Source organism: Didymella exigua (genome assembly GCF_010094145.1).
Source record: "Didymella exigua CBS 183.55 unplaced genomic scaffold M421scaffold_10, whole genome shotgun sequence".
Taxonomy (NCBI): domain Eukaryota; kingdom Fungi; phylum Ascomycota; class Dothideomycetes; order Pleosporales; family Didymellaceae; genus Didymella; species Didymella exigua.
The window spans coordinates 716521-739714 of NW_022984784.1; the positions used below are offsets into that span (position 1 = coordinate 716521).

The following is a 23194-nucleotide window of genomic DNA, read 5'->3' on the forward strand; positions in this document are numbered from 1 at the left end:
GGAGACATGACGCCCGAGGCTGGGGTGGAGCACGCGAAGTCTGTGTCACCACACTTACACCTCATGTAACACTAGACGAACTAACAATTGCATTGATACTACAAATTTAGGTTCGCATTTCGGAACTCGGTCACAAACTGTTCTTTGGTCTAGCAATTTGCATCACGCTGTTAAGTCGATACCTTCTTACAGAGCCACGGAGCTCTAAGCGAGCGCAGATAGTACCTCGACCTCAATCTGACAGTTGCGCATTCACATGTTTGTTTGTATTATGTCATTTTATGCATTATACCGTTACCCAATCGCTCCTACTGGCCATTCATCACCCGTGCCTGTCAGAGCAGCGTTCACAAAGCAGCGAGCATACCGATAACAGCAACACCAAGACCAAGGACAGGGCCAGCGGTCTGGAAAGCACCAGCAGCAGCAGCGCTCGCAGCAGACGCCGCAGCACTGCCGGAAGCGGTGCTAGATGCAGAGCGGGTTGCGCTGCCAGACGCGGTGTTGGTTCCAGAGATGGCGGTCACCGAAGCAGACATCGATGCCGAAGCAGCGGCAGAAGCAGAGGAGGAAGCAGAGGCAGAAGAGCTCGAGTTCGATCCGCAGTTGGGGCTGGTGTTCAGGGTCACGCCCTCTCCGCTGCAGAGAGTTGTAGCGAAGGTGATGGTAGCTGGCATTTGCGTTAGATCATTGGAAATGCTGTTATCGCGAGGCACTCACTTTGGATATCAGCTGCACTACAAGTGGATAAAGCACAGCAAGCGACCTCTGTGATAGCAGAGCTCTTGCAGATGCAGGCAATGTCGAGAATGCTGCTGCAATCACCAAGTTTGGCGTTAGTGAAGCAGGTTTGCTATATGTAAGTCAGCTGCTGCGTCCAAAGCGTTGCTGCTGTACATACGGCACAGGTGGGGATGTTGGCAAGGCTGCTCTGAGCGAGTACGGTGGCGCTCAGAGTAGCAATGGTGGCAGCGATGGAGAAACGCATATTGAAGTGTATTATGATTTAAAGGCGAAGAACGAGGTCTAAGGTATAATGCAGAATTAACTTGTAGGAAACCGGCGGATGAAGCGATTGACAACGATGCCCTCAATCTTGGGGAAAGCTAAAGTAAATAGTCTTTCGCTCCATCTCCAGTGTTGCGCGATTGGCCCGAAAATATTGGTTACACCAGGGCGCTGGCTCATCTGGGCAACGCGCCGATGTGACATGCTGTCTCCCGCTACCCACGCCGAAGACACCGGCTAGAGCTGACGATTGTCCAGACAGAGCGCTGCAACTGTGACAACCTCCAGGCCGAACAGCTCTCGGATGGCTTGTCGCAGCTTCATGGCACTCACCATTGTGGCCCACGAGTATCTCTTGCTGGCGCTGCTACTTTAGCCTGCCAGCCTGTCTCTGCCACTGCTTCCAACGTGTGTATGCAGTCAGACACTGAGGGATTGTAATCTCAAAATAATCGGGCCATTGGTTGTTATTCGGTCTTACCAAGCCAACAAACCAAAGTCGAGCATGTCGTGTTGCGAGAAACTACTCAAGCTATCTTTCTTCGTTTTCGTCGTCTTGTCAGGTAGTGTTGAGTTGGACGTAAAGAGTGCATGGATCGATGGCGAGCTGGGGCGTACAGCACGTCTGTGTAGGTATCCACAACGCTCAATTCTAACGCGACATCCTTCTCGATGTCACAGCGCCAAACATCGTGAAAGCCGGACCTACTGTTTGTGGTGATATGCCGTGCGGCTTCTTGATGATCGCAATGACCGAAGGACCGAGACAATCACGAGAAAGACCTGCCATCTACATACGATCAATAATGAACGCACTGTGCAAGAAAGAAGCACACAGTGCCACAGTAGTCAGAATGCCGTCAAATGCCGTCGCGATCACGGTTGATAGGTATGGAGACTGCACCCTCGCAAGTTCCGCTTGAGTAATGGCCGGGAGAGCTCTTTTTGGACAATGGCTGAGCCGTTTGCCTTTTCCTGCTCACTACTGTGCGCAGCCAACAGCCTCCACCGAAGGGCAACGCGCGACGATCTTTGGAGGACCTTCTTGAGTCCTTGAGTGGCTTTAAACAGGCATGTGATTGAAAATGCCGCAGCAGGCAACGACCTCCTCAGAGTCCTGCGTCTGAAGGGCAGCGAAGGGCACATTGTTCTGCTGCTTCAGCGCCCCTTCAGGCTTCCAGGGTTTCTTTGCCTGGCTCAGGCGCGTGACGATCACAGGAAGCAGGGCAACGGGGCACAGCTGTCAAACAACCGCCGGAACGCAATGGTGAGGGTTGAGCAGAGGGCCTTGTTTCAACAAAGGCCGTGTTCTGGCTGCTACTTGGTATTAAAAAGGGATGAAACACGGCGCGCTGGTCGACAAGCCCGCGCAAACACTCGCCGAAGAAATTCCGAACGCTCCACGTATTGTACCTGCATCTGAGGATGCTGTCCGAGTAGACAAACCCAGTCTTGCGCATCGTTGCTCGCCTCTAATGTGACAGCGTGTTGATTTAGCCACATATGTGACGCTATATCGCCAGCGCATGGGTGGTTCCAGTGGGCCGAATGGCTTGAGACGCGGTGTTTTCACAACGCCTTTGCTCCATCGAAGCCGCAAGAAGGCGGCTAGAAGCCGCGCACTGATGATAATGCTGGTGATGGTGTGGAAGCGCAGGGCCGGATGTTCCGCCTCAGATGCGAGCCAATGGTAGAAGTGAAGCAAGTAGGCTTACCCGTCTCGGCCCCGAGCTCTTCGGGTCATTGCTCGTGATCTTGCAACAGCTTATGTTATTAATCTGGAATGTTAGTGCTGTAGACGTCAGACTTGAGACACCGATTGATGAGGCGGAAGCACAATTAGGATGCGTGTCACAAATTGTGGGTCGTAGACCTTTGTCTTGTTCCATCCCCTTTCAGGTACTGTCCTGGAGCTTCCTAGAGAAGCGATTCAAGCTTCACTCGTTGAGCAGTGCTCGGGTGTACGTATCTGAAAGGGCCACGTACCGTTGGTTGCCCTCTGAAGTCTGTCGCCTGTTGCCCCGTGCTTGAGTAGTGATGAGGGACGCTCAGAATAGTCGTGAAGCTGGAGTTCACTTTTAGTTGTCCTCGAATACAAAAGCATCTCTGTGACCCGCTTGTAACAGAGTACCGATACTTTCAACGCACTGTTACTTCCAAGTTCGCCGCTCTATTCAAGTCTCAGAAATCAAACGCCGTCTCACAGTTACACGCTCTTAAACACCCTTTCACATCGCATTCCTCCAGATTCCCGAAATCGATTCCAGGACAATGGCTCCCACAATGAAGACATCTCCCAAGACCCCTGGTGGCGGTGAATCCCGCGATGGAGGCAGTAAGTACTTATCCGGTCGTCGACAACAAACTGTCATCACTAACATGCTTGATAGGGAAGCCGTCGACTACCAACCAGCAACATTAGCGACTGCGTTCCAGGGACTTCCCAAAACGACACTGTGTGCGACACCACGACGCTGCGCGTCATACGTTTTTACTCGGACTCCAACTTTGTCTTTCGACAGCAACACGGCCATTTCAACATTACGAACTATTACGCACTGCGATCGACTTGTCTCGCATTTCGGTTTTCGACACGATCAGCACCTTGAAGTTCGCGCTAGGCTGGAGGTCGCTCATTGCCGGGCGCAGCATCCTGGGGGAACATCATCAACACGACGACATCGACACCCATTGGTACTCACCGACGGCGGGCTGTGTCCTCCGGTGAGTGAGGCCCGCGGACAGCGAAGACTCATCTCTAGTATCAGAAGGACTCGGGGAGTACTTATTTGATAATGGAGAGTCACCGCGAGGCTGCCTGTGTGCCTTGAGTATGCCTGCCGTTCCGCAGCATCGCAGCCCCCAAAGCGGCTGTGCGCCCGGTCACGCTTTCACCGAAAAGTTCAGCCTAACAGGCAGCGAACTGGGGGGTTTCGACAAGGGACCACATCCCGCCCTTCTGCCTGAAAGGCAGCCTCGAAAATTGATGTCTCGTAATTCGGGTTCGGGCAATGTGGCTATGGCCCACTTGGTAGCCCTCTCGCGGTGGACGAAAGGAGTCACCAGCTCGTCCCCAAGGACTGTTGGACGATGGAAAGGCGCGCTAGGCCATGGCAGCCTATCAATCGCCTTATTCATCAGGCTTCAGCCAATGTTTATGGCCATTTGGCAGCAGTGGCGCAGCAACATCGTCCCTTCATGCCCAGCATTCAGTACAACGGAGGAATTCAATCGACTTCTGCGTCATAATCCAGGCAAGAAGGCAGTCGTTTGCCTGTGCCTGAGGTAACTTGATGAGGCAGTACAGATGGTGGCGCCTCCAGGAGGCCTCAGGTCGCAACGTTTATATATGCCTTGGACTCCAGGTTGCTGTAAGACATTCACATCTATATCAGGCCCTACAGTCTGTCTACATCCACACAAAAAACACAGCCCGCAGCCACATCAACGCCATCGACCACCAAGCCAAACACCCAATTCATATAACAGCCATTACTACCACCACCACCAATATGCGCTCTCCCAGCTTCAACCTCAACTACCACAACCTCAACTACCGCGGCGACTCTGAATCTCGTGACGGAGGTGCACCCAATCGATCTGCCCAGTTCAACTTGCCCATGATGAAGGCAATGCGTCTCGGCCCTGAGAGCCGCGACGGTGGCTAAGGTGCCAACCAGCTCAAGTATGTTGATCATCTGAGTCTGTCCTCAATTTGATCTAACAGCTTCCAGATCTTGCTCAATACCCTCATATTGGCTGTGCTGGACTCAATCCCTCTCATCAACATCGAGAACCTGGAGGCTCCGGTAGTAGAGGCGTTCGATTTATTCGACACCCCTATGCACATTCATCGCTGGCTTCGGCTTCCTGCACAGCTCGGCTTCGACTACCCTTGCTACGCCCTTTGGATTTTCTCGCGCCTCGTTTTCTGCAGCGTTTCGTGTTCAAACTGCATCTTTGGTGTTCTGGGTTTTTTTTTGGTGTACAACACTGGGATGGCTGTATGATACCACGCGTTTTCGAACGAGCATTTGCTTTCGGTCTAGACGCCGTCAGAGGGCGACCTCGGATCATTAGATGTTACTTGGCATAGTAGATCACGATTAGACTAGCAGAGCACCTGCGCTCTGCTGCAAAGGACGACCTCGCTGGTCGATCATAGACAAAGAGGGATAAGGGCGATAATTCGCGATGGGAACAAAGACATCTAATAACCAGAAATGTGTGCCTATTCTGAGTGACTGATGTCTTTCGTTGTGCAAATTAGCGAGACGAGACAAGTCGATGACAAGCTGCGGATCTAGAATGTTGAGTGGTCTTAAAGGAGATCTGACCATGGATGATATGGTGTTCATGTACCCCACGCTCTTGGCATAACCAAATCTTATTACATGCATGTTTGCTTCTTTACCTCGGACCTCAAAGTGCGAACCCGCATCTCAGCTGCTCGACATCAGATCTCCTCACTCGAACTTCATGAAATCGAGCCCAAGTATGGAATCAGACGAACTCTCTCTAGGCATCCCATTCAATGCAGCAATGGTCCGAAACCAAAATCTTGAATGACGTATCCAGACGATCGTGCACGTTCTCGGTTGCCCCGCCGAAGGGCACGCAAATGACTAATTTGAACCTGAAAACGGTGTCAGGCACGCGCAAGACAGCAACTTCTTACCCGGTCACAGGGCGATGAACCGCGCGAAGGGCAGCCGGCGCCAAATGCGCCCAGGCGCGAACAGACGGGTCATACTGAAGCTCAAGAACGGACGATAAGAACTCGTGCACTGGTGCGCATCAGTCACAGCACATCTTGGAAGTTCAGCCGCTTGGTCTACTCGCGGGTACGGTGAAAGCCAAGAAAGATTCAGAGCATTTAAGGGTCGACAAGCGATCGCGTCATCTACTGGTCACTGTCTTTGTCGTTTCTCTCCTCCAACACGAAGGGCCCCAGACCACCATAACAGCTACCGTCACATACGTCTATACTCCACGCAACCACAATGACTACACAACCACCACAGGATCGCATCGCCTCTCACGGCCGCGGTGGAGCAGGTATGTGGAACCTCCGTGAAAAGACATCTGCGCCAAGTCACAACTCAACATGCGCTTGATTCTTTCCTGGGCCTGATATTGTTTTTCGCGCCATCGCGAGGATACATCTTTGTAGACTGCTGCTGACTTTAGGAAGGCAACATTGTTCCTGACACCAACACTGCGTACACCAAGCCCGCAGACCTCGTCACTCCTACGATCAAGTCGAACACATACACGACCGGCCGCGGTGGACAAGGCAACATGGCAAAGAACGACGACCCGAACAACGCCCGTCTTGCACAGGATGTCGAAGGCCCCACTACGGTATCTGAGCCCAAGGGCGCCGTGCACTATGGACGTGGTGGAGCTGCCAACATCATCTCTGATAAGGAGCGCAAGAGTGGCGAGGCCAAGCGCAGCGAGTCTGGCGCTTCTGGCGAGCAGGGTCTGCTGTCAAAAGTCAAAGGCTTCTTCAAGGCGTAAGCCAGCACGGATGGTCACACCCAGATGAACAGGAACCGTTCTGTCTGAAATGCCTGACATTCTTGAGGAACGCTCAGGCTTAGCAACAAGAACAGGAAGGAAATACCGAAGCAGGGTGTCTTTGTTTGGTTTAATGGTATACCCTGGGGTTAGAATGCATTTCTTGATACCACTCTCAGTTTATCACGGTGGATACAGGAAGGGCTTGGTTTGCGGTATAGGACTACTCGACACACTTAATACGATTGCTATCTTCAACTGGTTTTCCCAGGCTCTCACTTTCCAGGCACTTGCGATCGAGGCAAACCGCGATATCCTCGTCTGCTTATTCCCATGCCACCTCGGCTCGGTATGCATTCCTTCCCTTTCAGGGTCTCTGCGACTGGGATGCGGGGGATGGTGGGGCAAGCATTGAACTGACAAGCAACAGCTACCGAACATGACTGACCCTCAAACGGCTTGATGCAATTCTGCAGGAGGTCCACTTCTGTGCGAAGTACCGCGCGACTTTGCAGATCGACAGAGGTACTTAGCCAGCGGCGCTCTACTTCGTTTCATTTAGTGCTGCGGACGCTCCACCTTCTCCATCTGCCTGTAGCTGCTTCTGTGCTTACATATGCTGCTCTCACATATGCGGTCGTTAAAGGGCTACATGATGACGCATTTCCATAATCCATCCTCCTCCTGCATGGGCAACACGCTTTCGAGTCTGACTCGAAGATCACTGTCCACGCTTGGAAGTTAAACCGCGCCCTGCTAGTAATAGACAGCTTCACTCCATAACAGGATAAGTGTTTGTGCAACAGGTTGCGATGTGATGAGTAGGCGAAAGCATCACATCGTGCTTTGGCCAGCGGAGTTTGATGTAGTCTGAGAAGGCCAACTCGCCAAATGCTCACTATCATCCTTTGTCCTCCATCAATATTGAGGCGTCTACCATTCATTGGTCCTTGCGACAATACAACGGCCGAAGCGGAATATCCTTACAAGTAGCTGTGTTAGGCTTACAAACGAAGTATGAGCTAGATATTTTAACGCGTCCACCAAAAGAAACATTTATCTAGCGCGCGGCGCTGGTCGAAATCGCCAACAAGTCTAACAAGCTGCAGAAGTTCTGCTCATCGGGTTTGAACACCTGCTGATTCTCATGCTCTGAACGGAGCAGGAAGTACAACCGGCTTCGTTTCCTAATTAAAGACGGGCCGCAACACCAGCAGGATAGATACAGTCACTGCAGCCGACCCACGTGTACGTTTGGAGGGTCACAAACATAGTTTCAGTTACCAAGATCTAGACTGGGACATTGTCGGAAGAACCCATCTGCCTACAAAATGCCCATAACAACTACAACTGAAAAGACATGGTTCATTACCAGGATGGAGGTGTCCCCGGACGTAGACGAGTTTTGACTGGTGCTGCTGCTGAGACGACGTTCAACGACCTTCCTAAGATTGACTTCCGACGCTTATATTCCAACAACCTATCGGATCGCCAGAGCTTAGCATACGAGATGGGCGTGGCGTGTAGAGATGGTGGGTTCTTCTACGCCGCCGACCACGGAGTCGATGAGAGTCTACTGGACGACACGTTTGATGCCCTGAAGAGGTTCTTTAACCTACCAAAGGAGGTCAAGATAGAAGTGCGCAACCAGAAGAGTCCGAAAATCAGAGGGTACAGAGTAACGTTGATCTGTCTGATATCATCGCTAATATGCCACTAGATACAAAGGTTTTCTGGAAGGCAAGCTAGACCCCAGCACCAGGGGAGGTATGTCACTGCACCGCACATCACGATCCCAGTCCACTGATCAACGTCCCAGACCTGAAAGAAGGCTTCCCCATGGGCGAAGACGCCACCCACACAGAACAAAATATAGCCATCACACCTTCCACTTCTGAACCCCGGTATCAATGGCCAAACCACCCATCAGCACTCTTCTGACGCCCAGCGATCTACAGCTACTACAACGCCACGTACACCTTCAGCAAGTAGCTCCTAAGAATCTTCGCACTTGCCCTTAATCTCCCCGAAACAGCATTCGACGCCATTACCACGCACCCCATGACCAACGTGCGCGCAGTCCACTATCCGCCCCAAGAATCAGAGTCTGATGTCAGCATCGGTGCGCACACGAACTTCTGCTGGTTCACGCTGGTGTGCCAATCGCACACAGCTCAGCCGGCTCTCGAGGTGCTCAACGCGAAAGGCATTTGGGTTCTTGTGCACCATGAGCAGCACACTTTCGTTGTGAACATTGCGGATTTTTTCAAGCTGGTGACGGTGGATCATGGCAATGTACGGTGCATAGAATGAGGAATATGGGCGGGGAGGAGAGGTATAGCACGCTTTTTTCCTTTAGCCCTGATGAGGATGCAAAGGTCAGTGTTTTGGAGCAGTTCAGGAAGAAGGGAGAAGTGTATGGAGAACTCGGTGTGGGAGAGTACTTCCAGAAGAGACTGGAAATTGATCGGATGACGCATTTAGACGGGGAAGAATGCGAGAAGAAGGGAGCATTGAGAGTGGGTGGGCGTTGAGAGATGTTCTGGGTGTCTTAGACTCATGCAGTCGAGTTTGGATGCAAGCTTTCAGGAATTCACTATTCAGAAGGCATTCAAGGCTGATCTCGAGGTACCCTGCGGGAAGACTGAGGCTCTGCGAAATCCAGCGACCCGTGAGGATGTGCCTCCCACGCCAAGTACTGATCAGTGCATGAGTCGATTCTGTCATATCGGTCGTACAGATCCTCCATGGATGTGTTCGTTCATGTCGTTGATATCATCTAGTCCCCACTCTTAACCCTCTAATCCTTCTTCAACGGGGTGAATGTCTCGTGGATACCGTCTTTGGTGATGATCATCATCTGCAGCCCGTCACCGACCTCGATATGCCTCTCTACAGCACTCGTGAATGCGTCTCGAACCAGGTCCTCGACATGGTCCTGAGGCAGAGGCTGTGGGACGACAGTCTTCAGGTTGTGTCCTGTCCCGCTGCCAGGCTCATATTGGTTCTTGAAGTTGACCTGGTTGTCCAGAAAGGGCATAATGAGCGAAGATGCCGCACCCGCTGCCCTGCACTGCTCCCGCTCGTAGCTGCCAACGGGATCGTAGGAGTACAAAGCACCCTTGCCGTCTTCGTCCAGACCACCCAGAATTGCGTGTACGTAATAGGGGAAGAATCGCTTATTGTAGAGGATATGGCTGAGACGCTGTGCGCAGGCGGATACGGCCATGGGCTTGCCGTGCTTGTACTTGTACATCTTGACGATGGTGTCGAGGTGCTCCTTCAGCGCGTGACCGTCCGCAGCGAAACCAACTACGGAGAGCACTATCCGTGCGCCCTTATTGTCTGGCCCTTCGCCGCCAATCTTGAAGAGCTTGGGCTCGTATCGTGTGTTGATGTTGTAGCCAGATGTAGATCGAGTGTCACCGGCGAGGATGGCGAAGTCAGCACCAGAGATACCAAGCGTCGAACCACCATTGTCAGTGTAGCTGAGTTCGTTAGTGTATATACCCCATAACTGGTCTCAAAATGGCTAACGGGTAGAAGCCGTGCTGCCTCTCACCAGAGGGAACAGCTGTGGGGGTGCTCTTGAACGAGTAGCCTGGGCCACCCTGCGGAGGAGCTCCAGAGAAGATAGCGCTCATCGTGAAATTGACCAAGCCGTCGTGATATACAGGAAGAATCGCAGGTTGCTATCGCGGGGTGGGTGGGGGATGAAGTGGCGGGCGATTTGTTTGGTGGTGGAGGTGCTGGAGCTTGAGTTGACGCGGGCTCGATTGCCTACGCACCGCGCCAAGGCCCCGGAGCTGGTGAAGCTACGACCGCCGCCGCCGCGTCGTGGAGCTGCCTTCAGGGCGACCGACACCATCAACACTGCCTCACTCAGATATTCTCTCGCAAACTCACCTTCGAGAGCAGGTTGTAGCTGTTCGATATTGCTTCACCGTTCTGGATCCCACCTCCACGGTCCCAATACTCACAAACCACGCTTGTCCCGCATCACGCTCTACTAAGTCACTATGTAAGAGCACCATGCAGGTCGATTGTCTGACTTACTAATGAGCGTATAGGGAGGTTCTGCTTGGCATCACGGGGAAGGACTTCACCCTCATCGCCGCGTCCAAAGCCGCCATGCGCGGCGCCACCATCCTCAAGGCCACCGATGACAAGACTCGGGAGTTGAACAAGCACACGCTGATGGCTTTCTCTGGAGAGGCTGGCGACACAGTGCAGTTCGCTGAATACATCCAAGCAAACGTCCAACTGTACTCGATGCGCAACAACATGGAGCTGTCGCCCGCTGCTACCGCTAACTTCGTCCGTGGAGAGCTCGCACGCGCACTGCGATCAAGGAAACCCTACACAGTGAACTTACTGCTTGGAGGCTACGACAGTATCGCCGACAAGCCTACACTCTACTGGATCGACTACCTAGCGAGCTTGGCACCAGTCCCCTACGCAGCCCATGGGTACGCCCAGTACGTTGTCCCACATCGACAGCATCTAGACAAGGATTCATGTGAAGGGTGTCAGCTAACATGAATCAGGTACTACTGTCTCTCGTTACTCGACAAGCACCACCACCCCGACATCGACTACGAGCAGGGTCTGAAGATTATGAGGATGTGCACAGAGGAACTGAAGCGCCGCATGCCAGTCGACTTCAAGGGCGTATACCTCAAGGTCATCACAAAGGACGGTGTCAAGAATGTCGAGTACGAGGACGACGTCAACGTTGCGATACCATAGATGGTCAAGAGGAAAGATTTTGAGAAGTCAAAAGACCTATGGCAGGTATATCACGCCTTTCAGAGGTAGACCTATGAAGCACTTGATAGATAGAGAGCTAGCATCACGACTGAGTTATGGTAGAGACGCCACAGTCAATAACCAGAACGTAACGAATGTAAATGAGGACCCTTTGTCGTTGATGTCGAGGAGCAGCACCAAGTCGACCTGAGAAAGATCGCTTACCGACCATGTCCGATGGAAGCGAATTACGATGCAAAGGCGTACTGTCGGATGATACAGAGACTGAACGCGGAGACTCACGCAGTGGCTGTACGATTTGCTGGCAATGCGTGTTAAGCACAAGTTAACGTTTGGACTGAATTGAGAAGATCGATGCCACCAGGACACATGGTTTTGTGATATGGAAACAAGGCGGCACAATTCTTGGGGCAGAACAGGATGTGTGCTGGAGAGGCACAACTTTGGACAAATCCAACTCACTTGGGCATCCTCGCACAAGCCTTGCCTGTTTTCATGTTTCGGCCGTCCGCTTGAGGTTGGACAGGCGTGTGATCTTCAATGCACGCACGATCGAGACTGAAGGCGGTTAGAGGGTCTGTGTTCCGGAAGATCGCCGCGGCTCACAGTTCGCGCGGTGGCTGCGTCAGTCCAAGTGTGACATCATTGCTACCAGACCCTAACAGCTACACCAATCCATCATTACTAGCATGGCCGCTGCAAGGCGGCTAAGACTGTATTCGTCATATCCTCTGTTGTTGTAGTCTTCCTCCTTCCCTTGATGCCCCCAGATTCATATCACAACCCTGCGACGATCGTCTTTGACTGAAAAAGCTCAGCATGGCGACAACAGGATTATCGACCGCTGTTCCCCACATGGACGATGGCGCACCCCTGAAGAGCACGCAAGATGCTCCACCAAATACCTCCACAGATAAGGGTATGCGATGTCCTGATCCCTCGGCGCATTTACATCAGTCGCAAAACAATGCCTTGCAAAACCAGGCATCGGCTGCGGCCTTGTATAGCACAAGGCCAGCCAGTGAGAAGCAGAAGATCAACCCGCTCGGACCGGACGGAAAGCTTTCGTCGGCAAGTAAGTCGCATAAAACGGGTGCATTTCTCTAGTTACGATTCTGACGTGAACGCAGGTGCGGCGGCCAGTTTGAAATACGCGAAAGCAAATGATCTTCCCAGCTTTCCTGTTATCGGCATCGACACCTCTTCATCCGCTGGAACTGCTGCACTACTCGCACACCAAAACAAGAAAAGCCCCGAGTGGTGGAAACCCGAGCAATCATCTGCTGCCGGTAAAGCCGCTTTGCTGGCAAACGACTACAAGATGAAGCCACTGTGGCAACCAGAAGCAAGCGCTGCTGGTTCCAGGGCAGCTCTTCTCGCCCACAGAGATGGTGGAAAACTGAACTTGTGGCAACCTGAAGCTAGCGCTGAAGGCAATTCAGCAGCTAACATTGCTATGCGCAAGACAGGTCTCGGACCACAGATTGATTATGGATACACCGAGGACGGGAGGAACAAGGCATTGATCGCAGCCACCGGAGCTACCTCAGCATCCAACCGAAAGCGCGCGCAGTCGATCCCATCGTCTGTCTCTCTCTATCCAGACCAGAAGAACTCTGCCAAGAACGCTCTGAGCGCCGCAACGATAGCTCATAGCCCATCAATGCGAGCGTCCAAAGTACCGGCAGTCCAGCCTCAGGATTCCAGTAGACTGGGAAGTGGGGCAATGGAGGCGGCAAGGATTCAGCACGCCAAAAGCTCCAGGGAGATGTACACAAGCGCTCCTCCAGTCTCACTAGAGATTGAAGAGAAGAAGCGCAACGATGCCCTCCGAGCTTCAGCCGTTGTCATGGCCCAGAAGATGTACAGTGTTCAGCAACAGCACATCGACGGTCCATCCGGGGTGTCTGCCGCTCGCACTGGTGCTACTACTGCTCACGGGCAACAACGAGTAGCCACCAGTGAGGGAGACCTCAAGTCACAAGCCATGCAGTACATTGGCATTCAAGAAGCTGCACAGAAATTGGCGCAGGAGCGACTAGCTAAGATCGGATACGACGAGAACGCCGCCTACCGAAGCTACTACGGCTACGAGAAGCAGAATCGTTCCAAGCTTTCGATGCGACGAGGAAGGCCTCGCGCTCGCAGCACGTCCGAAGCCCTCAAAGATGACAGCGATTCCGACGAGGATGACTTTCGTTCGAGACGCATTCGCCATCAAATGAAGGAGTTCAACCAGCAGCTTGCTGATGTTGACGCGAAGAAGCGCGAGCAGGACCGTAAGGGCCTTATTGCTGCTGCCGAACGTAAAGTCAAAGCTCAGATGCTGGGACTTGACAAGGACATCTTCGATAAGACTGGCAAGATGCCGACCTCTGTGGCGGATGACTGGGATGAAAAAGCGCGCCAACGGGCGCTTGCCAACTCTGAGGCTCGCATGGAGAACCATGGCAGAGTCAACATTGGCAACGGCAAGTGGATGGATCAGGCTGAGATCGAAGCTATTGCTCAAGCAAGACTCCAACCGACACTTGATGAGATCTCTGAGAAGGCCGAGAAGCAAAGAGCTCTGGACGCTGAAAGGCAACTTGAGCTCGAGAACAAGAAACGTCAGGAGCAGGAAGAGAAGGCTCGCCAGGCGGAGATCAAGGCTGAAGAAAAGAGAGGTAGAGGTGAGTCGACATGGCTGCTGTTGTGCTTTTCAGAAACAGCGCTAATAATTAGTAGACGAAGAGAAGAGGGCAGCAAAGGCCCGCAACGCTGAAGACAAGGCTGCTGCAAAGCAGGCCAAGGAGGCAGAGAAGACCAAGAAAGTCGAAGAGCAACGTCTGGCCAGAGAGGAGCATCGAAAGTCCAAGGAAGCGGAACGAGTCGTGCCTGCAGCTGGACCTGCATTAGGAACCAGTGTTGTAGCTACGCCTACAGGACCTATCGCTGCGACCGCCACCGACGGGAACGCAGACTTGTACAAAGATCCTACTGCTCCCACAAGGATCACTACAGAAACGACTGTCCCTGCCAGAGACTCTACTGCCATTGCTCCCACCCGGGACTCAGCCGCTACTGCACTACCTTCGACCGATCCTGCTTCTCCCACCTCGCCCACCTCATCTAAGGGCTTCAAGTCAATCTTCAACAAGTTGAAGCGTCGATCCAAGCACGACTCAGCTGTCACAGAGAGTGACGGTAAGACCGCGGAGAAGGATACAGGCTTCGTCGGCGGCGCCACTCTTCGTGCATCCCAGTCCAATGCCCACTCGTCGACAACACCCTCCACTTCTCATGCCGAGGTGAGCTCGGTCACCCACCCGACCGACCTGGGTGATGTGGAGCCTACTGTCATTGCCGGGCCTGCAGTTGTTCCCCACGTCAGGGATGATCGCCACTCTGGTATCTCTTCTCTTAGCAGCGACGACGAAGAGCTGTCGCGGGGCCGACCCCGCCCACAGCGTCTCATGAGCAATGACACCAGAGCTTCATCTGACTTTGAAGAGGCTAGGGACCACTTCGATGAGGATTTGGCTCCTCCTCCCACGTTCACAAGTGAAGTGGACAAGGGCCGTCACGGCAGCCCAGTTCGGGACTCAAAGTTCCACGAAGTCGGGATCTGATGGGGAGAGCAACAGTGGAGATAATGTCTGATGAGCGATCTAGAAGATTGTAATGGTTGGATGATGGAGGACACAATTGCTTGCACTCGCCAATTTGCTTTACCCTTGATACCGTACACCTATAGTTGGACTGACACGCGAATTCCATGGTTTCACTCATTTGACAGGGCCCCTACAACATTAACGCGAGCCCCCCCCCCCCCCCCCCCCCCCCCCCCCCCCCCCCCCCCCCCCCCCTCATTCAAACGTCCTCTCAATATTTTACCCGCATTGGTCAGTCGTTTGCCAAACATGCAAGCTCACCGCAATTGTGACTTGTGCAAGTGAGATTTTTGATAAGCTCGAGTATAATTGGAGGCGGCAATCGACGTCAGCCCGCTTGCAACGCTTACCGCTTCGGGATCAGCCAAGCCCGGCTCGCTCAGCGTACTGTGGAAACCGTGGACAACAACGAGCTCCTGAGCATCACCTAACCCACTCACCCCACACCGTCAAACGACACCCTCTCATTTTCTATCGCGCGCCTCTGGAGTTGTGCATCTGGGTTTAATACTTCTTTCCCTTCCGATACCCCCATAGTTGAGCGACCTCTCACCCCAGTGAGCTTGGAGCTGGTCTGTCGCAAACATGGCTCAGCGCCAGGTTCCGTTGCACGTCACTCAGCCGACGCTGGTAAGTGTTCCATTGAAACAGAGCTGGAGTAGAGCTAACAATTAAATTTCTAGCTCACGAACTTGAACATTCTCGTATGTTGAACTGTCCATCCTAGGCTCCCAATAGAGGCCAGACCAAGGGGCAGCGAGCTAATAAAAACCATAGCCAGCGTCGATATCATGGCAAAACTGTGTACGTATCATTTAGTTCTAACTTTGGTAGTAGAATGAAGCGCTGATTCCCGCCTTAGACTCTCGAGTCCGACAAGTACGTTTGCGTGCGCCAGGTCAACAACGAGGCCAACACCCCCGCCGAGACCGTCATCATCGATCTGAAGAACACAAACAACGTCATCCGCAGACCGATTCGCGCAGACAGTGCGATTATGCACTTGACTGAGCCGATCATTGCTCTGAAGGCGCAGGGTAGAACGTTGCAGCTGTTCAACCTTGAGACAAAAGAGCGTCTGCAGACATACAGCCATCAGGAAGACATAGTTTTCTGGCGATGGATCAGCCAAACCACGCTTGCGCTGGTCAGCTCGAAGGCTGTGTATCACTGGGATGTGCTGGAGTCAAAGACCTCGACACCCCGCAAGATCTTCGACCGCCAGGAGCAACTCGAGGTGGGTAGCTTAGATTCCTTACAAAGGAAAACTCTAATGATTGGTGTAGAACAACCAAATCATCAACTACGTAACGAACGATGATGAGAGCTGGTCTTGTTTAGTGGGCATTGCAGCGGGTGCCAACGGTGGCATTCGCGGTAACATGCAGCTGTTCTCCAAGGCGAGAAACGTCAGCCAGCCTCTGGAGGGTCACGCAGCCACCTTCGGCACACTCCGTCTCGACGGCGCGACAACAGACACCAAGATCTTTGCGTTTGCCGTCAAGTCGCAAACCGGCGAGGCCAAGATCAACATTGTTGAAGTCGACCACAATGCGGCCAATCCGGCATTCCCCAAGCGATTGATCCCGATTCACTGGCCTGCTGAGGGCACAGGTGACTTCCCACTCGGCATCCACATCGCGCACAAGTACGGCATTCTAATCGTAATCACCAAGTTCGGTTTCATCCATCTGCACGATCTCGAGACCGGTACTGCTCTCTTCTTGAACAGGATTTCGGAAGAGACTGTCTTCACTACCGCGCGCGACGATGAGGGCACCGGGGTTGTTGTTATTAACAAGCGCGGACAGGTGTTGCATACGACTGTTCGCGAGGACACACTGATCCCGTACATTATGGAGAATCCAGCATGTGCCGAGATTGCCTACAAGCTCGCATCCAAGGGCGGTCTTCCAGGAGCCGACAACTTGTACAACCAGCGATTCGAGCAGTTGATGAACCAGGGCAACTACTCTGAGGCTGCTAAGGTCGCAGCCAGCTCACCGCGTGGTTTCCTCCGCACAATGAACACCATCAACCGTCTGCGCTCGGTTCCCCAGCAGCCCGGTCAAATCACCGTTCTTCTGCAGTACTTCGGCTCGCTGCTCGACAAGGGTGGCCTGAACCGCGAGGAGACACTGGAGCTGGCCCGCCCTGTCTTTGCACAAGGCCGAAAGCACCTGATCGAAAAGTGGCACAAGGAGGGCAAGCTCCACTGCTCTGAGGAGCTTGGTGACCTTGCTAAGCCTCACGATCTGAACCTTGCTCTGGCTATCTACAAGGAGGCCAACGTTCCTCAGAAGGTCGTTGCTTCGCTTGCCGAGCTTGGCCACTACGACATGATCGTTCAGTACTGCACGTCAGTTGGCTACACTGCCGACTACAACGTTCTTCTCCAGCACGTCATCAGGTCGAACCCTGAGAAGGGAGCCGAGTTCGCCATCCAGCTTGCAAAGAACGAGAGCGGCCCACTCATCAGTACCGACCGCGTTGTGGACATCTTCCAGTCTCAGGGAATGATCCAACAAGCCACCGCATTCCTTCTCGATGTGCTCTCCAACGACCGCGAAGAGGAGGGCCACTTGCAGACAAAACTGCTCGAGATGAACTTACTCAACGCCCCTCAAGTCGCTGATGCCATTCTCGGAAACGAGATGTTCCACCACTACGACAAGGCTCGCATCGCCTCTCTTTGCGAGAACGCCGGTCTACTTACACGCGCATTGGAGCACAATGACGACCCCGCGGCCGTCAAGCGCATCATTGTACAAACCGACAAGCTTCCCGAGGAGTGGTTGCTCAATTACTTTGGTCAGCTCACTGTCGAGCTTTCCCTGGAGTGCATGGATGCTATGCTCACATCCAACATCCGACAGAACCTTCAAGCCGTCATTAGAATCGCCCAGAAGTACTCCGACCTCCTTGGTGCCACCAACATCATCGACCTCCTTGAGAAACACCGCACAGCTGAGGGTCTGTACTTCTTCCTCGGCTCCATTGTTAACGTCAGCGAGGACCCGGATGTTCACTTCAAGTACATCGAGGCTGCGACCACTATGGGTCAGCTGAACGAGGTCGAGCGTATCTGTCGCGAGAGCAACTAGTAAGTTCCAATTTCGAAGTTACCTGATTGAAGAAGTGCTAACCTCTGAAAGCCTACCTGCTGAGAAGACGAAGAACTATCTCAAAGAAGCCAACTTAACCGAGCAGTTACCTTTGATCATCGTGTGCGACCGATTCAACTTTATCCACGACTTGGTTCTGCACCTCTACAAGAAGCAGCAGTTCAAGTCCATTGAGGTCTACGTACAGCGTGTCAACCCTGCCAGGACTCCTCAGGTCGTCGGAGGTCTACTTGACGTTGATTGCGACGAGAGCATCATCAAGAGCCTTTTGTCCTCGGTCACACCCTCATCAATTCCCATCGACGAGCTTGTCTCTGAAGTCGAGTCGCGCAACCGCCTCAAGCTTCTCCTGCCCTTCTTGGAGGCGACACTGCAGGCCGGAAACGAGCAGCAGGCTGTCTTCAACGCCCTGGCCAAGATTTACATCGACTCCAACAATAACCCCGAGAAGTTCCTCAAGGAGAACGACCAGTACGACACCCTTGTTGTTGGTAAGTACTGCGAGAAGCGCGATCCTAACCTTGCGGTGATCGCCTACTCCAAAGGCCAGAACGACCTGGAGCTCGTCAACATCACCAACGAGAATGCCATGTTCAAGGCCCAAGCTCGTTACCTGCTTGATCGTGCCGAGTCTGAGATCTGGGACTTCGTCCTGAGCGACAACAACATGCACCGCCGATCCTTGATCGACCAGGTCACATCTGTGGCAGTACCTGAATCAACAGACCCTGACAAGGTTTCGGTCGCCGTCAAGGCGCTTATCACCAATGACATGCCAGCTGAGCTCATTGACTTGCTCGAGAAGATCCTGCTCGAGCCTACCACCTTCAGCGACAACCCATCTCTACAGAACCTTCTCATGCTTACAGCAGCCAAGTCCGACCGTGGGCGCGTTGCTGGATACATTCAGCAGCTTGAAAACTACACACCCGAGGACATTGCTCAGCAGTGTATCGAGGTTGGCATGTACGATGAGGCCTTCGAGATTCACAAGAAGCACGGTCAGCACGTCGATGCTGTCAACGTCCTTGTCGATCACATTGTCAGCATCGACCGTGCTCAAGAGTACGCCGACCGCGTCGATACACCGGATGTCTGGAGCAGAGTCGCTAAGGCCCAGCTTGACGGTCTCCGTGTCACTGACTCGATTGAATCCTACATCCGCGCCGGAGATGCCTCCAACTTTCTCGAAGTCATTGAAGTAGGAACTCACGCAGGCAAGGACGAGGACCTCATCAAGTTCTTGAGGATGGCTCGCAAGACCCAGCGTGAGGTCCCTATTGACACCGCCCTGGCCTTCTGCTTTGCTCGCACCAACCAGCTGTCAGAGCTCGAGGACTTTCTTCGTGGAACTAACGTCACTGATGTCGAGGCATCCGGTGATAAGGCTTACGAGGAGGGCTTCCACGAGGCTGCCAAGATCTTCTTCACCAGCATTTCCAACTGGGCCAAGCTTTCCACCACTCTCGTCCACCTTGAGGATTACCAGGCTGCTGTTGAATGTGCCCGCAAGGCAAACAGCGTTAAGGTCTGGAGACAGGTCAATGAGGCCTGTGTTGCGAAGAAGGAATTCCGCCTCGCCCAGATTTGCGGTCTCAACCTCATCGTCCACGCTGAGGAGTTGACCGAGCTCGTAAAGCAGTACGAGCGCAACGGCTACTTCGATGAGCTCATCGCCCTTCTGGAGGCCGGTCTCGGTCTCGAGCGTGCGGTAAGTAAACTAGACCGAGTTACTCTAGGATAAAGCTAACAGTCAATAGCACATGGGCATGTTCACAGAACTCGGCATTGCACTTGCCAAGTACCATCCCGAGCGCGTAATGGAACATTTGCGTCTGTTCTGGTCCCGCATCAACATTCCTAAGCTTCTCCGCGCGGTCGAGGAGGCTCACTTGTGGCCAGAGCTCATCTTTCTTCACATCCATTACGACGAGCTGGACCAAGCAGCTTTGTCCATGCTTCAACATGCAGCGGACGCCTGGGAGCACCAGGCTTTCAAGGATATTGTGGTCAAAGTGAGCAACGTGGAGATTTATTACCGCGCCCTCAGCTTCTATCTTGAGCAGGCCCCAACGCTCCTCGTGGATTTGTTACAGGCCCTTATCCCAAGGATTGACGTCAACCGTGTGGTCCGCATCTTCACGCAGAGCGACAACATTCCTTTGATCAAGCCGTTCTTGCTCAGCGTCCAGTCTCAGAACAAACGCGAAGTCAACAATGCTCTCCATGATATTCTCATCGAGGAAGAGGACCACAAGACGCTGCGTGACTCGGTCAGCAACCACGACAACTATGATGCAACCGCCTTGGCTCAGCGTCTTGAGAAGCACGACTTGATCTTCTTCCGTCAGATCGCCGCGGACATCTGGCGCAAGTCAAAGCGCTGGGACCGTTCCATCGCGTTGTCCAAGCAGGACAAGTTGTTCAAGGATGCAATCGAGACAGCGGCGATCTCCAGCAAGCCTGATGTTGTGGAAGACCTGCTTCGCTACGTAAGTTGTACTGTGTCCGTATTTCCCGCGATATCATACTAACAATTTGTAGTTCGTGGACATTGGTAGCCGTGAGTGCTACGTGGGTATGCTCTACGCCTGCTACGACCTCATTCGCCCTGACGTCATCTTGGAGATGTCATGGCGCAACGGTCTCCATGATTTCACCATGCCGTACATGATCAACCTTCTGTCGCGCCAGACTGCAGCCATCGAGCTGCTGACAAAGGACAACGAGGAGCGCAAGGCTCGCGAAGTCTCTCAACAGAAGAAGGAGGACGATACCCCTATCCTCGGCTCGCGTCTCATGCTCACGCAGGGGCCTATTGCCTCCGCGCCGTCTCCCGGCCCTTACGGCCAGGCTAACGGCATCGCACCTCAGCCCACCGGCTACCGAGGCTTCTAGAGCATTGGGCGGCGATAGATGATGAAGTTGATGGTCTTGCATGAAGAAAATGGCGGGCGATTGATTCAATCTACATATTGATCTTTTGGCGGACATGCAAAAGCGGGTGCATCCCTGATTAGTAGCAGCGATGGAACCTAATGGCGTTCAATGGAGGTTCCCCGGTATGCATTATTACTGGGCTTGTTCATGCCATGTATACTACTTAATCATTGTTTCTTCAGATGTCATTTGCCGCAGAAACACCCAGTGACATTGCACAGACTTGGTCATTAGTGTACGTAATAGATTGAGACTGCGTCGCTTCGCACAGCTTGCGGTGCACACGGGCAGAAGATGACTTTGCCAATTTGCAGTGCATATGCTTCGGATGTATCTCGGGATAGTCCCCGTACATTCCCGAAATACCTGGCCTGTACCTGAAGGTATGTTTGTATTTTGTGTCATTCCGCTTCTGAAATGTGCGTGAGGCGGGCATAATCCCATGCTGCAGCGAAGCTGGTCGCAATACTCGGAAAGTGTTGTAGTCTCCAGGACTTCTACCTGATCGTCAAGGATTTCCATATTCACTGTGAGTGCCTCCAATTGTTGACGGATCACTGAAGCACACCGTAGTTTTTTTTCACTGTTTTAGAAACGAAAAGCCCAAATCTGAGTACAAAGTCCAATTCTCCGTGTTGCAGTAAGAATTGGCCGCAAATCCAGAGCAATTTGTAGTCTTCATAGGCCAGGACCCATTGCAAAGTACCCTCGGTTCGGGTGCAAGTTCCTCCATTTTCCTTTGTTTGGGGTTACTGCTTAAAGTTGGGTTATTACGCTGCACGTGAAGTAGAGAGGAATATGCATCTGATATAGGTCTTAACATCTGAGCCACCCTGCGTGCAAGTATTTTGGAAGATGAGGCTACGAATGAATGTGAGATGGTCCTCTTGCAGTATGAGCTAACTGCAGTCTGGAGAATACATTGTCGTTTCCATAATCGTGATTGTGATACAGAAAACACCCAAACAGACTTCGAATACCGCCTTTGATGTTGAGTTGCAGTCAGCGGAGTGGAGGCATACTTGATTGACTATTGTACAATAGGGTGAATGGAATCGAGCCTATGAAGTTATTGAAATTGATACTGGGAGATGGCAGACACTGCATCTCGCAGCAGAGAACCCGCTCGGGGAGCAGGAGTTCCTTTCTGTTGAAAGGGTTGGATGGGGATCGCTTGAACTCTTTGTAGTCCCAGGAGCTTCTGACGTGTTCCAAACCGCTCAGATTGTCATCGAGCACCTCTCACCTTTTCGCGACTATACGCTCGCAACTGTGTCGTTCTGCCGCGCGACAGATCGAAAATGCAGCATTACAGCAGCCTGCGTTGCTGGAATCAGATCCGAGACAAGTTAGATTGATCAATCCCGAGTGTACGCATATTAACGAAGTCGTTGGAGATAGTGCTGCAGTGCTAAAGGACGGTTGTCTTGTCGTTTGGGTGCAATCTTCAGGCGTGGACAATGGTGCCAGTGGACGAAGATTCACAGTTGCAAAATGTCCTAGCTGGGAGCATACAGAGCAACTTGTAGTCTGCAGAGTTCTTACTTGCTGCCGAGAGCGCTGCTGTTCAGTGTTAGTTACCTTCCATAATTCTGGGTCTCAAGGCTTGCAGCCTGTCAATTGCACAGCACGACATAGCAGTTACACAAAGGCAGTTGAGCAAAGTAGTCGAGGTGAATCAAGGGTTGTGGGGTGATCAGCGTCAGCCCTTTGATGTTGGGTGGGGCAAAGTTGCAAGCACATAAGATAGGAAGGCGCTACCGCGTGCGTATTAAAATAACACTATATAATTACAATCTCTTCAGATCTTCATCAAGCATTCTTGGTGAAAGGGTATCATAATTGCCTTCCAAGCAATTGGCCCGGGTTCGAGTCCCGGAGAATGCATTAGCTTCTGTCTTGCTGAATACCACCTTTTTGCTCTGGCAGGTGACCTCTTTGGTTTTCTTGCGACGCCACTGCCGTTCCTGAATAAGCTCGGCCACAGAGTTTTCGGCCACCCCACCAACATGAAGCGCCCCATTTGGAGTTGGATATTTTCAACAACCACACTTATATTTGCCACTCATTACATATAGACTGAAGCGTGAGAGCTGCTGCTACCTCTGCTGCTTTTTGAGCTTCTTCTTCAACTGAACTTGATGCCTGCTCGGCCTGTAACGCTGCGGCTTGCTC

At 52.6% G+C, this 23194-nt stretch overlaps 8 protein-coding genes and 1 non-coding gene across 9 annotated transcripts; 7 read left to right on the top strand and 2 right to left on the bottom strand.

Annotated features, from left to right (window-relative positions):
- Positions 1-61: 61 nt before the first annotated feature.
- On the bottom strand, positions 62-1371 carry M421DRAFT_419572 (uncharacterized protein). Its single transcript, XM_033592164.1, has 3 exons — positions 902-1371; positions 721-853; positions 62-670 (listed from the first exon to the last, which is right to left on the bottom strand). Exons 1-3 carry the CDS (start codon positions 986-988, stop codon positions 348-350), a joined length of 543 nt encoding a protein of 180 aa, XP_033450038.1. The 5' UTR covers positions 989-1371; the 3' UTR covers positions 62-347.
- A 1441-nt stretch (positions 1372-2812) lies between these two features.
- On the top strand, positions 2813-4297 carry M421DRAFT_389575 (uncharacterized protein; the record flags this gene model as incomplete). Its single annotated transcript, XM_033589968.1, has 2 exons — positions 2813-3732; positions 3860-4297. Exons 1-2 carry the CDS (start codon positions 3280-3282, stop codon positions 4295-4297), a joined length of 891 nt encoding a protein of 296 aa, XP_033450039.1. The 5' UTR covers positions 2813-3279.
- Positions 4298-6011: 1714 nt separating this feature from the next.
- On the top strand, positions 6012-7584 carry M421DRAFT_389577 (uncharacterized protein; the record flags this gene model as incomplete). The annotated part of the gene is made up of 5 exons (XM_033589969.1): positions 6012-6066; positions 6203-6527; positions 6609-6667; positions 6711-6880; positions 7094-7584. The coding sequence occupies 5 exons, from the start codon at positions 6012-6014 to the stop codon at positions 7127-7129; spliced, it is 645 nt and encodes a 214-aa protein (XP_033450040.1). The 3' UTR covers positions 7130-7584.
- Positions 7585-7891: 307 nt separating this feature from the next.
- Positions 7892-9065, top strand: M421DRAFT_100245 (2OG-Fe(II) oxygenase; the record flags this gene model as incomplete). Its single annotated transcript, XM_033586494.1, has 5 exons — positions 7892-8202; positions 8252-8298; positions 8351-8435; positions 8532-8811; positions 8862-9065. 5 exons carry the CDS (start codon positions 7892-7894, stop codon positions 9063-9065), a joined length of 927 nt encoding a protein of 308 aa, XP_033450041.1.
- A 266-nt stretch (positions 9066-9331) lies between these two features.
- M421DRAFT_4232 (proteasome subunit beta type-1 precursor) lies at positions 9332-10175 on the bottom strand (the record flags this gene model as incomplete). The annotated part of the gene is made up of 2 exons (XM_033593385.1): positions 9332-10019; positions 10069-10175. The coding sequence occupies 2 exons, from the start codon at positions 10173-10175 to the stop codon at positions 9332-9334; spliced, it is 795 nt and encodes a 264-aa protein (XP_033450042.1).
- Positions 10176-10374: 199 nt separating this feature from the next.
- Positions 10375-11763, top strand: M421DRAFT_419577 (N-terminal nucleophile aminohydrolase). The gene is made up of 3 exons (XM_033592165.1): positions 10375-10552; positions 10602-11009; positions 11079-11763. Coding segments are annotated over exons 1-3 (612 nt in total). The 5' UTR covers positions 10375-10550; the 3' UTR covers positions 11281-11763.
- Positions 11764-11941: 178 nt separating this feature from the next.
- Positions 11942-15082, top strand: M421DRAFT_419578 (uncharacterized protein). Its single transcript, XM_033592166.1, has 3 exons — positions 11942-12376; positions 12432-13973; positions 14029-15082. The coding sequence occupies exons 1-3, from the start codon at positions 12121-12123 to the stop codon at positions 14910-14912; spliced, it is 2682 nt and encodes an 893-aa protein (XP_033450044.1). The 5' UTR covers positions 11942-12120; the 3' UTR covers positions 14913-15082.
- A 299-nt stretch (positions 15083-15381) lies between these two features.
- Positions 15382-21307, top strand: M421DRAFT_419579 (clathrin heavy chain). Its single transcript, XM_033592167.1, has 8 exons — positions 15382-15584; positions 15638-15658; positions 15732-15758; positions 15817-16191; positions 16241-18057; positions 18110-19790; positions 19840-20571; positions 20624-21307. The coding sequence occupies exons 1-8, from the start codon at positions 15540-15542 to the stop codon at positions 20975-20977; spliced, it is 5052 nt and encodes a 1683-aa protein (XP_033450045.1). The 5' UTR covers positions 15382-15539; the 3' UTR covers positions 20978-21307.
- A 1528-nt stretch (positions 21308-22835) lies between these two features.
- On the top strand, positions 22836-22906 carry M421DRAFT_t54. Its single transcript has one exon. It is a non-coding gene; the product is annotated as a tRNA-Gly (tRNA).
- Positions 22907-23194: the final 288 nt, after the last annotated feature.

Excerpts from the sequence above, each read along its gene's own strand:
- M421DRAFT_419572 (XM_033592164.1), bottom strand. The coding sequence starts at position 988 with ATGCGTTTCTCCATCGCTGCCACCATTGCTACTCTGAGCGCCACCGTA. Across the intron at positions 854-901 it reads CCAACATCCCCACCTGTGCC|CAAACCTGCTTCACTAACGC; the intron begins GTATGTACAGCA and ends ACTTACATATAG. Across the intron at positions 671-720 it reads TAGTGCAGCTGATATCCAAA|CTACCATCACCTTCGCTACA; the intron begins GTGAGTGCCTCG and ends CGCAAATGCCAG.
- M421DRAFT_419577 (XM_033592165.1), top strand. Across the intron at positions 11,010-11,078 it reads GCAGCCCATGGGTACGCCCA|GTACTACTGTCTCTCGTTAC; the intron begins GTACGTTGTCCC and ends AACATGAATCAG.
- M421DRAFT_419578 (XM_033592166.1), top strand. The coding sequence starts at position 12,121 with ATGGCGACAACAGGATTATCGACCGCTGTTCCCCACATGGACGATGGC. Across the intron at positions 12,377-12,431 it reads CGGAAAGCTTTCGTCGGCAA|GTGCGGCGGCCAGTTTGAAA; the intron begins GTAAGTCGCATA and ends ACGTGAACGCAG. Across the intron at positions 13,974-14,028 it reads TGAAGAAAAGAGAGGTAGAG|ACGAAGAGAAGAGGGCAGCA; the intron begins GTGAGTCGACAT and ends AATAATTAGTAG.
- M421DRAFT_419579 (XM_033592167.1), top strand. The coding sequence starts at position 15,540 with ATGGCTCAGCGCCAGGTTCCGTTGCACGTCACTCAGCCGACGCTG. Across the intron at positions 15,759-15,816 it reads CGATATCATGGCAAAACTGT|ACTCTCGAGTCCGACAAGTA; the intron begins GTACGTATCATT and ends TTCCCGCCTTAG. Across the intron at positions 18,058-18,109 it reads ATCTGTCGCGAGAGCAACTA|CCTACCTGCTGAGAAGACGA; the intron begins GTAAGTTCCAAT and ends AACCTCTGAAAG.